General features: G+C 37.1%; 5 protein-coding genes across 5 annotated transcripts; 4 read left to right on the top strand and 1 right to left on the bottom strand.

The window, feature by feature from the left end:
• Positions 1 to 2,869: 2,869 nt before the first annotated feature.
• On the bottom strand, positions 2,870 to 6,005 carry NC2alpha (negative cofactor 2 alpha). The gene is made up of 3 exons (XM_017610251.1): positions 5,471 to 6,005; positions 5,150 to 5,222; positions 2,870 to 4,417 (listed from the first exon to the last, which is right to left on the bottom strand). Exons 1-3 carry the CDS (start codon positions 5,510 to 5,512, stop codon positions 3,030 to 3,032), a joined length of 1,503 nt encoding a protein of 500 aa, XP_017465740.1. The 5' UTR covers positions 5,513 to 6,005; the 3' UTR covers positions 2,870 to 3,029.
• Positions 6,006 to 6,540: 535 nt separating this feature from the next.
• On the top strand, positions 6,541 to 6,958 carry LOC108358771 (cx9C motif-containing protein 4). Its single transcript, XM_017610249.1, has 2 exons — positions 6,541 to 6,696; positions 6,776 to 6,958. Exons 1-2 carry the CDS (start codon positions 6,633 to 6,635, stop codon positions 6,937 to 6,939), a joined length of 228 nt encoding a protein of 75 aa, XP_017465738.1. The 5' UTR covers positions 6,541 to 6,632; the 3' UTR covers positions 6,940 to 6,958.
• LOC108358770 (uncharacterized) lies at positions 6,546 to 10,236 on the top strand. The gene is made up of 3 exons (XM_017610248.1): positions 6,546 to 6,696; positions 6,776 to 6,964; positions 9,938 to 10,236. Exon 3 carries the CDS (start codon positions 9,944 to 9,946, stop codon positions 10,217 to 10,219), a length of 276 nt encoding a protein of 91 aa, XP_017465737.1. The 5' UTR covers positions 6,546 to 6,696; positions 6,776 to 6,964; positions 9,938 to 9,943; the 3' UTR covers positions 10,220 to 10,236.
• Positions 10,237 to 10,247: 11 nt separating this feature from the next.
• Positions 10,248 to 10,525, top strand: LOC108358772 (uncharacterized). The gene has a single exon (XM_017610250.1). The coding sequence runs from the start codon at positions 10,307 to 10,309 to the stop codon at positions 10,502 to 10,504; it is 198 nt and encodes a 65-aa protein (XP_017465739.1). The 5' UTR covers positions 10,248 to 10,306; the 3' UTR covers positions 10,505 to 10,525.
• A 95-nt stretch (positions 10,526 to 10,620) lies between these two features.
• PIG-M (Phosphatidylinositol glycan anchor biosynthesis class M) lies at positions 10,621 to 12,287 on the top strand. Its single transcript, XM_017610247.1, has one exon. The coding sequence runs from the start codon at positions 10,807 to 10,809 to the stop codon at positions 12,220 to 12,222; it is 1,416 nt and encodes a 471-aa protein (XP_017465736.1). The 5' UTR covers positions 10,621 to 10,806; the 3' UTR covers positions 12,223 to 12,287.

Raw genomic sequence — 12,287 nt, 5'->3', positions numbered from 1 at the left:
TTTATTAAGAAAATAATTCAAAATCTGTTCTACTTATAAGATTTAGTAACAAAGAAAATTACTGGGAAGTTAAAAAACGTCATTTTTTACACAAAAAACGTCCAAACGTCAACAGGGTACAAAAAACGTCCAAATGACGTTAAAAACGTCAACCTGGCAACGCTGGTCGTAGTCGTCAAGTATACGAAGAGATGTTTACAGTCATGACTCATGAGGTGTCTCTCCGCATGCCGGACACTCATTTGGCACATCTGCGTTTAATCTGCTCAGGTATGAGTTTAACCAGCTGCAGTAGCCAGAGCGAAGTTGAGCTATTGTGGTTCTTGTCACCCGAGGCAGATGAAACTCCGTCTCGTCGATATCTGGTGGTTGTGTGCCTAGAGCGGCATTCACAGGTCAGGAGTCTACATAACTCGAGACTGACTCCCTGTGAATGCCGCTCAGGGCCTGTCAATAAGTTGACCCGTCTAGAGGTTCTTTTGTCGCTCGTTAAAAAAAGCAGCTATTTTAGTGCCCGACGTCACACTATTTTGGATAAGTTTTAACATTTTATTTTCAAATTAATTTTAAATATTTTTTCATAAAAACCAAGTCCATTCTCTAACAAAACTCAGATGTCCACGTAACAAACTTTCTACAAAAACTGTAGCTTGAATTTATGCTAAATAGCTACAAAATACCTTTGATTTTAGCAAATTTTTTGATGACGGTGTGTTGCATTTTCCTCAATACAAAACAATAAGAAACCGAACATAATCGTATCGAAGTAAATGGGTTACACCGACAACATCAAAAAATTACCAAAAACCAACGGTAACCACTTCAAACTTGCACTTATTTATTGAATGGGTTATAAAACTGCATACCTAAAACTTTTCTAAAAATTCTGAGTAGTGTATAATTTTGATGAATATTTGACTTTTTAAATTTTTATAAAAAGTTTTAAACTTTGATTTACATGATTTTTGTTATATAACTATATTTTTTTTTTAACAAAAATTTTGAAACAAAAAACAAAACAGAGTTCAATTCTCATATACAAATTAGGAGTACCGTTAATTTCTTCATGATCCAATGGTCGGATGTAAACAAAAAATTAGTATGGGACCACCTCTGATGTACCAACTCAGACTTATAGAACTCGGTTTACGTGGTCCAAAGTTATTCGGCACCATATATAAAAAATGTTCCAACGAATTGATAATCTCCTCCTTTTTTGAAGTCGGGGTAAAAATTAAATAATAAAATATAAATAGTCAAAACTTATCAATATTATGTCGGGCTCTATATACTATTTTATCAGCTCGTGTTATTTTGTATATATATATGTATAAAGTATATTTGTTGAAGTTTGATCCCATATTCCTCGTTATTACATACACTTATCTCACGACGGTTATTAAGTAAAATAACCAAGAAATAATGTAAAAAAAATATTTTTTAAAAACAAGCTTTTATTTAACATGTACAATCAAAGGAATAAAATAAAGTATTGTAACAAAAGATTTTTTAGCAAGAAAATTTTGTCAAAACTGCACTAAAATGAACAAAATAAAATAAGTTAAGGTCTCGTTAAAGTTACTAAAAGCCATTTAGTGAAAGGAGTTATTCAAACTCTAATGAAAATTACTAACAATTTGTACTAATTTACTTCGTTTTTAAAAAAGCTTGTCGGCGAATTCAGCGTACATGCATAATTGGTTAGGTATGTATGTATTTATATGTATGTATGCAGATATTTAAATGCCGGTTTGCTATTCGCGCGACAAGCTTTTTTAAAAACGAAGTAAATTAGTACAAATTGTTAGTAATTTTCATTAGAGTTTGAATAACTCCTTTCACTAAATGGCTTTTAGTAACTTTAACGAGACCTTAACTTATTTTATTTTATTCATTTTAGTGCAGTTTTGACAAAATTTTCTTGCTAAAAAATCTTTTGTTACACTACTTTATTTTATTCCTTTGATTGTACATGTTAAAAAAAAGCTTGTTTTTAAAAAATATTTTTTTTTACATTATTTTATTTTCTAATTTTTAGTCCATTTATAAAAGCGTTGTATATTAAAAAGTGTTATTTTATTTTATGTACAAACTTTTGCAATAATATTAAAATAATTCAACTTGCAATGAAAGAGAACAGAAGACTATGCAAGCAAAATGTTTGCTTACGTTTTGAATTAACATACATATGTATGTATGTACATATAGCAGCAGTTAATTTCATTTAAATAAATGGAGTGTCGTCCATTTCCGCTGTAGCATATATAAATGGCATATATTTAGGCGCAATATTTAACATCTTCTGGCGGGGCGACATCTGGAGTCTTCTAATTCCTACAACGAGGTTCATATCTAGACTAGGTTGATATCTAAAATTTTCCACAAATAGCTTTGCTAAACTATCGCCGGCAGCTTTAGCAATTTTATAGTGGTTTTACGTTCTTTGGCAAATTACGCTCTGTTAGCCATAAATCTTACTATTTTTTTACCGCCTTTGAATCAAGACCCCTGGATCATATGGGGAATTCATTTATATATTAAATTGCCTTATCATCGTGATTGGAACTATGCTGAAAATTTCAAGTGTCGGGAAGTTGGTTTAAAATCGATTGGAAATTTCCGCGATTTCCGCGGATGACCAAATTAAATAAAAGCTTATAAAAAGAGTGTAAACTTATTGGAAAAAATATAGCAATAAAATATGGCACCAGTCGATAAGTTGGTCATCTATCGTAAATGCGTAGTGATCTTACAACCGTTCTCAAATCCAATTCTAATGTATTTCTTTAACCTGACTTCTAGCGTAATAAAATCAAACATTTTCTCTAAAGTAACGAGTCTCGTACTGTTTTCTGGGTGTTGGCATTTATTAGTGAAGCTGGTAGTAGTATATTGGGCTGTCTGGGTTAGGGACTTGTCATGGGAATGCAAGAGATCTTCAACTTTTTTTTTGGTAGTCTGAATTTATTAAAAAAAAAGGAAAAATCCTTAACACAATAGTTAAGTTTTAAAAACTAAAAACATTATATTCAAATATTGTCATAGTCTTCGTCTAACTCGAAACATGAGTTTGAATTTTTACACGTTGCCGAGAGTGCATTTTTTCTTGGCGCAGTCATTTTTGCCATTATATCAGTTGATGCTTTTAGCATAGCTTTATTTCCACCCTGTTGACTATTGGCTGAAGTCGACGCAAACGATGATGATGGTGAGCAGCTGGATGACGAAGCTGACGATGACGTACTATCGACGGTTGTGGTATTAGAGTCCGTTTTTGAATCAGTACTTTGATTTGAGGGCGGAGTAGTGGACGTAGATGATGCTTTATCAGCTCCAATTTTGCCATAAATGTTGCCCGTGCTTGTAGGTTGCGTTGCACCAGCATTTGCCAATTCAACCGGCAAGGCACCAATGCTTATTGTTGCAACAGCTGGGGCGGGCACATTATTACCTTTTGTTTTTTTGCTCTCAACGCAGGTCGTTACAATGTTTGACAAATCGATATTGATGATGGGTGCGTCAACACTAAAATTGAAGCTCGCATTCCTCACAGGTGCGCTCAACGATAAGTTGCCTATGGCTGCGGTTGTGTTGAGCTGTTCACTGGTGCCCCTAATGGCAGGTGTTAGCGGCAGATTGCTGTAGTCTATCTTTACAATGGGCTTATTGCAAAGATCGTAGCTGAAAACAGGCGCGGGTATGGCAGTTTGTGAATGTGTTTGTTGTGTTGTTGGCTCACACTTTTGACGCTTTGGCGGCGATGAGTCGAAGCAGTTGTCATTATTGTTGCTGCACGCTACTGACTGCGCCTGATGCCGAAGCCGTTTCTGTTGCCCTTGTCCCTGTTGCTGTGGGGTTGCAGCATTTGGTGCTATATGCCACATGTGCTGGGCTGCATTAGCAGGCGATGATTCGGAACGCATTAATTTTAGTGGTTGAACCACAGATGCAGTATGCATAATGACACTTTGTGTTCCACTAATACGTTGACGCATACGTTGTCTTAAGTCTGTTTCAGTCATACCAGAATCATTGCCACTACCGTTTTGTGGCGGTTGTTGGTATTGTTGTTTGTACTGGTAATTTGTTTGACCACCGTTGGCCTTTGTTGCGGCAACTCCACGATTATTGTTGCGGCCACCTGATGTAGATGGCATGCTAAGATCATATGGAGTATCCGAATCGGGATAAACATCTTCGGGAGAACTCTGGCCATCCTCTTCATTATAGTTGGCAGCTTCTTCTGCCACACTTATGTCGGGTACATTTTTCACAAGTTCACGTAAGAAATCAAATCGCTGCTCAGACATAATACACTGCTTCATGTGGGATGTAGATAAAGTTTTTGCATTCCGCGAATTAGTAATCCTCAGTGTCTTTGTTAAAAGCGATTCCACAAAGAGTTCTAATGTCCTTGGTATATAAGATAACACAAAAAGAAACAAAATATATTCATAGGAATACAAGTTAAAGACATCCGTTAATGAAAACCGTTGTTATTGTTGTTTTTAATAGATAATAAAAAAATTACCGAAAAATCTGATGGTTAACATTGAACTACATACATATGTACGTATATTATATACAGCCCGAAGGCGGATATAATATCCTGGGTAGGTATACTCCCCAGAAAAGCAAGAAATGACCAGAGCGGGAACTTCCAATATATAAATTTCACAAATCTCAAGAACTATAAGGGTAAGAATAAGCGTATTTTGGACGGGATAAAATAAGTATGTATGTAGTCCTAATGAATATTGATAGGAGTAATTTTTCCCAATTTGGCTCCGGATTTGACCAAGTCATATTTAAAATGAGAAACAAATATACTTAAGGGAATTAAGTTGAGTAATTGATTAGCCAGAGAAAAATTTAACAACAGGTGCATTCCATAACGTCAAAATTCTAAGCATTGGACTCTTTTATTTCAAAACCGCACTAGAAGAAAAAGTCTAACTTGCGCAACCTAGTTCAAAACTAGCATGTAACCATGCGCATATATGGCGTTACAAACTAAAGAAATGAAAGACACTGATGCTTTGTATATTGACGTTATGGAATTCACCCAAGTTTTTGCATCTTCTCGGCATACTCAAAGCGTCATAGTTAGAAAAGAAAAATGTTTCGTTTTGTATTTTGAAAAGGATATAAATTATGACAGGAACAGCTTGTGCGACCTTTCCTATTTCCTCGTCACTCTGCATTATTTTCTTGATGCGACCCTGTAAAAATATAAAAATCTTATCAGATTTTTCTGCCACAAGAAATGAAAGGGAATGAGTGTGTGTGCATGCTCGTGTGAATAAACTTTGTGCGCCCAACTATCGGCTGAATGAAAACGCCAACAGCGAACGTATCAGTAGTTACAAAAGCTTTTATTGTTTTTATCTTCTGAAGTTGCTACCCAATTTTTAATGTTTTCTTCGCTCTTACACACTCCCATTCACTTTTTCCAACATTTGACACTCACCGCCGGGAAACGCGCATTGTATTTCTTCTTTTTTGAAGGCATGCTTTTTTAATGCGTTTGATGCCTTTATCAGTCTATATGAGAAGATTTCAATTATTTATGCAATTTCCCAAACGATATAATAAAGGTTTGGCTTGGTATTTTTCTTCGATTTGTCTTCAATGCCCTCGCCGCAGCTGCGTCACTGTTTTCGTCTATATCACTATTTTTTCGTTAACTACTTCCTCGATGCAGACGTTGCCGATGAAAACGTTGCGCTAGCGACGACAGAACGTCCGTACTGAAGCGCTTTTTTTTTGGTTTTGTTGTTCTAATTCTAATTGGAGGGGTTACTGTTTGCAGTGAACTTATTGCAAAATTAGCACGCTTTTTGCTGGCAACAGAAAACATGCATATCTTTTTACACAATTTACATTTCACGGTGCACTTTCCACGAAAAATAATAATATGAACTATTGTTTTAATCAGAAGCTAAAAATTCTATAGGCAAGAAAAATTGACACGGCTCAGAATTTTCTTCTATTTGATATGACGAGCGCAGCTGTCAATAACAGAGTTGTATCCAGCGTTGCCGCGAGCTTGCAAAAAAGTATCAGTTGCCAAGCAGAAAAAGTATCAAAAATTATCAAACCCAAAACAACTGTTATTTTTAACCGACTTCCAAAAAAAAGGAGGTAGAAGGGGAAAATGACCCAAAATTTTGTAGACCTACCACAATTGGGGTAAAGTGGCTACACTGCTAGTACTAAAATTAATGCAATTTTGAACGTAAGGACGTGTATTACATTTAAATTGGCCCCAAATGCGTGCTTTGAAATCAATAATTTGATGGTGTTTACACCGCATTTTTTTTGACTTCTCATCAATTGAAAAGGGAAGACAAAAACAAATGAATTTGAAAACACACTACTTTTATTATATTTTTAAAATATTTCGGACCAAAGAACGTAAATGAACGTTTACGTTCTTTGCATATAACAATATTCAGTGCCCGGAAGTGCAAATGAAACACGACCAAAAATGATTACCCCTCAAATCCCAATAAACACAGCAATATTTATTTACATTCTACAACACTGACCATAAAAAGCCGACGGCGGAGTAAAAATTTGTAAATATAAATTATAAATGCACTTAAAAAAGGAAATAAATTACTTCATTGATGTCCAGCAGGCGTAAAGATCCGTGTAAAGCAAATGCATGTAAAATACAAGCCTGTCTAAGCGGTATGTAAATAGTAAAGGATGGTTGAAAATCCCTTTTAAGAGCACCATTAAATTATATAATTCCGAAATGCTGTAATAGAAAATAATTATCAAGAAAGTAAATGCTTGGAAGTCCTGGAACAAATGCGTATCTGTTGCTTGAAGTGGCATAAAGAATCAACTTGCTGTTCGGGGATATATTTGGATAAAAGTTATCTTGTTGACAAAGAGGAACAAGGAAGAGGAATTGACACCGGCAAGTAACCAGCCAACTTTTCTGTAAAAAAACGTGAGTAGATAGATGTTTAGATATTAAAATGAGGTGTGCCCTGCGACCTGGCGATAAAGTGGATTTGGTTAAGCTTAGGCTACATCGAGCATAGACTCCTCTCACGTCTTCTGCTGACTGCATCTCACTCGGTGAGAATGTGAAGCGGAGTCTCGCTGGTGCAGTCGCCATTAGACCATGTTCTCAGCTTTTGTAAGTGATCCCTTAGTCTGCAGTGTCCTGTAAGCATACCTACCTGTTAGAATTCTAAGCTTTTCTTTTGGGAGGTTAATTAAGCTTTGGAATCTCTTCTGTCAACCCCTCCCAGTAAATTATTTGCTTGGCGCATTCCTCCTGAAGTGTGCCAGTTTATATCCCGTAGTGTGTTCCTCTCTCCTAAGCTGCCCCTTTATAGACTTACTCCCAGGAGAGGCTCTGCGCCTACTAAAGTCCTGACTGCCGCGAGACTGTCAGCCGCCTCTATGGCCGACTACCCACGCTAATTTGATGTTATTGTGTCTGCCAAGGGAGCTTAGCTTCTCAATGCACTCAATGACTAACGAAGATTTGCCTTCATAGGATAGAATAGCCTTAGTGCACCTTGACTGTGGCTCAGCATTAAGACTCATTTCGGTTCTCTCTATTCATGATTGTCTGCGCACATAGATAGATGGCATAGACTTCTGCTTGGAAGGTCTCGACCATTTCCCCGTAGGAACAGAGATTCTGGTTCTGGGCCCGAGGACTCCAGCCCCTACTCCTTCTGGGGTCTTCGAGCCATCTGCGTACCAGTATAGTGTGCAACTCTGAAGTAATCCCTCGGAGGCGGGAACGCTCCAGTTGCTTTGCTGCATAGCTCTATTTTAAATCTCTTCTCAAACAGTATGGTTTTGCCTATGTCATCCTTATGGAACAGAGCTAGCGGGAGCGATGACCCTAGCCTAACCATATTCTTAGAGAATATCACCTTAGCTTTTCGAGATCCCTCTCTACCAAAGCTTAGCTGAGTTCTTTGGCTACCTGCTCTATGGTTATGTGAAGAGACTCAAGTTCGAGGAATATGTGAATTTTTATTTATTTTTACGCTACTTAACTGATAGGACCTGAACAATGGGTGCTGAATTAGAATATATCAAGTGAAATTTCAGGACCCTACCCCCTAATTTTACTTTTTATGAAAAGTATTATTGCCCATTTTTATAGATTTTTTAAAGGTCATTTCGAGGTGGCGACCTGTCGATTTCGGCAGAAAATACGATTTTGTAGATTTATGAGTTTTTAAATGACTATTATTGGTTCGATTTCAAAGATCGAATATGATCTGAGAAAATGATATACATATGTATTTGCCTTTAAAATGGTACATAATAATCAATTGTCGGACTTGGCTTGGTGGAATATCTAAATGATCTTTAAAAAATCTATAAAAATAGACAATAATATTTCTCATAAAAACGAATAAAATTTGGGGGTTGGGTCTTGAAATTTCCAAAAAACAATATTTTCGATGGGCACCGTAATGTATGCACCCTACGATTATTAGTTTTGGAGAAGTCAAGGTATCCCACTTCGATACATGAAGGCTAAATGTGATTCGGGGAAGTTTTTCTGGAGGCACCTGTACATAGGTTTGTTCGTCGAGCAAAAAATTTGTACGAATTATCACGATTTTTGCCCAAATCGCGTTCGTGCAGACCAAAAAATTATCCAACACTCAAAAATTGTGAGAGCAAAGTGACAGTTCTCTTGGAGAGAAGTTGCAAATTCTTGCTGTGCAAACACGAAAATCATGTGGTTGTGGCGCATGGTTGCATTTTTGTCTACAATAATTTGAATAAATTAGTTCTTTAAATTTAAAAATTTATAAACACGAGCGATTTTTTTATGAAAAAAGGAAGTAAATAATTGTTGATATAATTAATTTAGTTAATTCCAATGATTTGAACTTAATTCGGCTGAAAAAAATGGTATTCGCAATCGGAATGCAATTGCAACCAGAGTCGATTTAAGAAACCCGACAGCTAGTACGATGAAGAAATTGAAATGTATGTTAAAGAAAGTCAGAACAACAAGAAATATACATGTATATCCTGTTTTTGGCCATCCGAAAGAATTTTAAAAATTCTATAAAAATTTTTTATGTTTGAAATGCAACCGTGGACGCCAGCTGGCAGCGAAACTTGCAAATTCCTGCAAATTTGCGTTCGTGCAGAAATTTGCAAGTTTCTCAACATGAGAGAGAATTTGAGAGAATTTTTTCTTACTCTCTGATATTTTGAGTGTTGGATAATTCTTGCTGGATTTTCGACGAACAAACCTCATGTCTCGAAACTAATCAAAAATGCAAATTCCGAAGCCTTATTTTTCTGCTACCAGAATCGCGATCCGCGTTATATACTTCCATTGTCAATTCTTCTGTGACATAATCCAGCTTAGGCATGAGTGAGATTTCTGTACGACGATCGGGACTTACTTCTCAATGGCCTATTCAGTCCAAATTAGCATTGTTGGCAAGAGTTCAGAAGTATATACATACATAGGTACTGAAATTTGGAAAAGGATCCATTTTGTTTTTGTTAAAAGAACTTTCGTGAAAGTTCATTAAAGAGCGCAGTTGGAATGTCCTATTGATTTTTTGTTTCATCGAGATACCTGATTTTATATTTACGTATTTAAATAAAGGTTTTGATACTCCCTTCTATCAAAAAAAAAAAAATTCGGACGAAAATTCGGCCAAATCGAATTTTTGTTGTCGAAGCGGTAGTTCGGTCTTTGTCATTGTTCGGTCTTTCTTTAGCTTTTATGTAGATATATTTACATACATATATATTTTTTAGATTATGATGCTTTCATTTCCATCGAAAAATGTTACCTTTTCCCATGAAAAGGCAAATTTTTTTGAGGAAGAGAAAACGCCATAACTGATAGATAAACCACAAATATTATGGTTTACATATACGTATATAACTAAAACTCTAAATTTCCATATTCCAGTGAATAATGCAAAAGCCTTCTATTCCACCCTATAAACCTTCACCTGAAATACAAGAAAAACTTCAAAAGCTCCAACAACAAGCACAACAGGAGAGTGGGCAACGGCGCCGTACAGCTGTGCTGCCAAAACGCAGTTGGATTCAACGTAATCCACGACTATTTCAGATTACTTTTATCACGACTTCATTGCTGGTGCTATTTTCAAAACCTTTGTACGACGCCTTCATTGCGGATCCCATCCCACTACCGCGCGGCGGAGCACCGCCACCCCACAAGCGTTAAGAATAAAGCGTTAAGTAATAAAGTCACTCAGTCAAATCGAAAGTAATCAGCGCGAAAACAAAGTCGGTAGTGCGTTATCATTAGAGAATGGAATCAGTGCGTAAAGCCAAACAGAGGCTACGCAACTATCCCGTGCTGCTGGGTAAATGCGCTGATAAAGCAGCAGTCTATGCGGCATGTGTGACACGAGATTTAAATGTGCAGCATCATATTTGCGATAAGGAATTCCAACAGTTCAGTGAATGCTTACAGAAAGCAGCAAAGGAAATGAAAACGAAATTGTAAACTGATTTATTTATTTAGATACACAAATGGAAAATTTTCGTAACGAATACATATAAAACTGATATGGATAATCTATTGGAACTCAGTAGGTTAGTTGAAGAGTAAAAACACATTAAAATTAATACTAACTTCCACAGAAAACTTTCAAATCAAATCGAAAAAAAATCAAAGTCCAAAAATCATTTGGCAGAAGTAAACATACAACTCAACTACTTGCATACATATACCATATTTAAATTAGCCAGTAAACCCTAATTGGTATAAAACTTAACTATAATTGTACTTACCGAACCCGCTTTAAGATGTCCTTGACTAACACGGCATCCAAAAACATAGTCCAACCATCGCAGCCATTTTTGCGCCGCTGCTTAACACTATTACTAGAACTGAGCTTTCGCACACACCTGCTTATTTCCATTGCACTGCGCCTGCTGCTTATCACCTATGGCCACTGGCATGACGCGCACTCCGCGGTGCCTTATACAGATATAGACTATAAAGTGGTTACAGATGGCGCACGTCATGTGCTGAAAGGTGAGACGCCTTTTAACCGGCACACCTACCGTTATAGTCCCATTTTGGCATACATGCAAATACCAAATGTGCTGTTGCATCCAGTCATCGGCAAAGTCATCTACGCTGCATTTGATATATTTGTAGCGATACTCATCTATATGCTTGTGCGCCTTCAACTGCAAGTGCAATGTCGCAAAGCCGTGCACGCTTTGCTGAGTAAATTTGGTAAAATAAGGTCGGCACAGCACTACAGCGAAACAGATGCGCGCAATCGTCCGGAGAATATTGCACGCGCATCCGCTTGCTTTTGGCTCTACAACCCGCTAACAGCTATTATATCGACTAGAGGTAACGGTGATAGCTTCTCAAGCTTTTTTGTCATACTCGCTGTGTATCTACTAGTCAAGTCGGAGGATACGGAACGTGGTGCCAATTGGTTGATCTTCGCTGCGGGCTTGGTGCATGGCTTTGCCATACATCTGCGCCTATATCCGCTGCTCTTTAGCCTCGCCTACTATCTCTGCTTGTCAACGAGTCTAACACGCAGTGCACGCGATCTTCTACGGCAACTAATATTTCCCTCATACAAACAGGTGTTGCTAGTTGTGGGCACATGTGTTGCCCTCTTTGCTGTTACCGGTTTCTTCTACTTCATCTACGGTTGGCAGTACATATATGAAGCGTATTTGTATCATTTTGTGCGACGGGATGTGCGACATAACTTTTCGTTGTACTTTCTGGTGCAATATCTGAGCGGAAATGCGATGGAAATGTCACTCGTTGAGAAGTTGTTAATTTTGGCTCCACAATTATTTTTGCTACTCTATTTGAGCTTCAGCTTTGGCCAATTTCGACAAACCTTAACCTTCTGTGTATTTGCGCTGGCGTTTGTTATGGTAACCTTTAACTCGGTGGTGACTTCGCAGTACTTTGTCTGGTATCTGGCGCTGTTGCCGCTTTGCCTCAACAATTTGCAATCGATTTCAGTGATGCGTGCGATTAGCTACTTTAGTATGTGGTTGTTGGCGCAGGGACTATGGCTCTTGCCTGCATATCTTTTTGAATTCAGGACGTGGAACACATTCTACTGGATCGGCGCACAAGGTGTTTTATTCTTCTTAATCAACAATTATCTATTAATGCGGTTGATTGAACACTATAGCTTTACATCATTTAAGGTGAACTTCAAAAAGCTATTCTAATCGCATGCAAATACAAATATAAAAATATTAAAACCAAATATAAAAATAATACTTACTTATTTGCA

The sequence above is a fragment of the Rhagoletis zephyria genome, unplaced genomic scaffold (assembly GCF_001687245.7).
Source record: "Rhagoletis zephyria isolate East Lansing unplaced genomic scaffold, Rhagoletis_zephyria_1.1 Rzeph_scaffold_00295, whole genome shotgun sequence".
NCBI classification, from domain to species: Eukaryota; Metazoa; Arthropoda; class Insecta; order Diptera; family Tephritidae; genus Rhagoletis; species Rhagoletis zephyria.
The sequence above is the reverse complement of the archived record's forward strand: the minus strand, read 5'-3'. Positions and strand labels throughout refer to the sequence as shown.

Excerpts from the sequence above, each read along its gene's own strand:
- NC2alpha (XM_017610251.1), bottom strand. The coding sequence starts at position 5,512 with ATGCCTTCAAAAAAGAAGAAATACAATGCGCGTTTCCCGGCG. Across the intron at positions 5,223-5,470 it reads ACAATGCGCGTTTCCCGGCG|GGTCGCATCAAGAAAATAAT; the intron begins GTGAGTGTCAAA and ends ATATTTTTACAG. Across the intron at positions 4,418-5,149 it reads AGCTGTTCCTGTCATAATTT|CAAGGACATTAGAACTCTTT; the intron begins ATATCCTTTTCA and ends TATCTTATATAC.
- LOC108358771 (XM_017610249.1), top strand. The coding sequence starts at position 6,633 with ATGTCCAGCAGGCGTAAAGATCCGTGTAAAGCAAATGCATGTAAAATA. Across the intron at positions 6,697-6,775 it reads AATACAAGCCTGTCTAAGCG|AAAATAATTATCAAGAAAGT; the intron begins GTATGTAAATAG and ends ATGCTGTAATAG.
- LOC108358770 (XM_017610248.1), top strand. The coding sequence starts at position 9,944 with ATGCAAAAGCCTTCTATTCCACCCTATAAACCTTCACCTGAAATACAA.
- LOC108358772 (XM_017610250.1), top strand. The coding sequence starts at position 10,307 with ATGGAATCAGTGCGTAAAGCCAAACAGAGGCTACGCAACTATCCCGTG.
- PIG-M (XM_017610247.1), top strand. The coding sequence starts at position 10,807 with ATGTCCTTGACTAACACGGCATCCAAAAACATAGTCCAACCATCGCAG.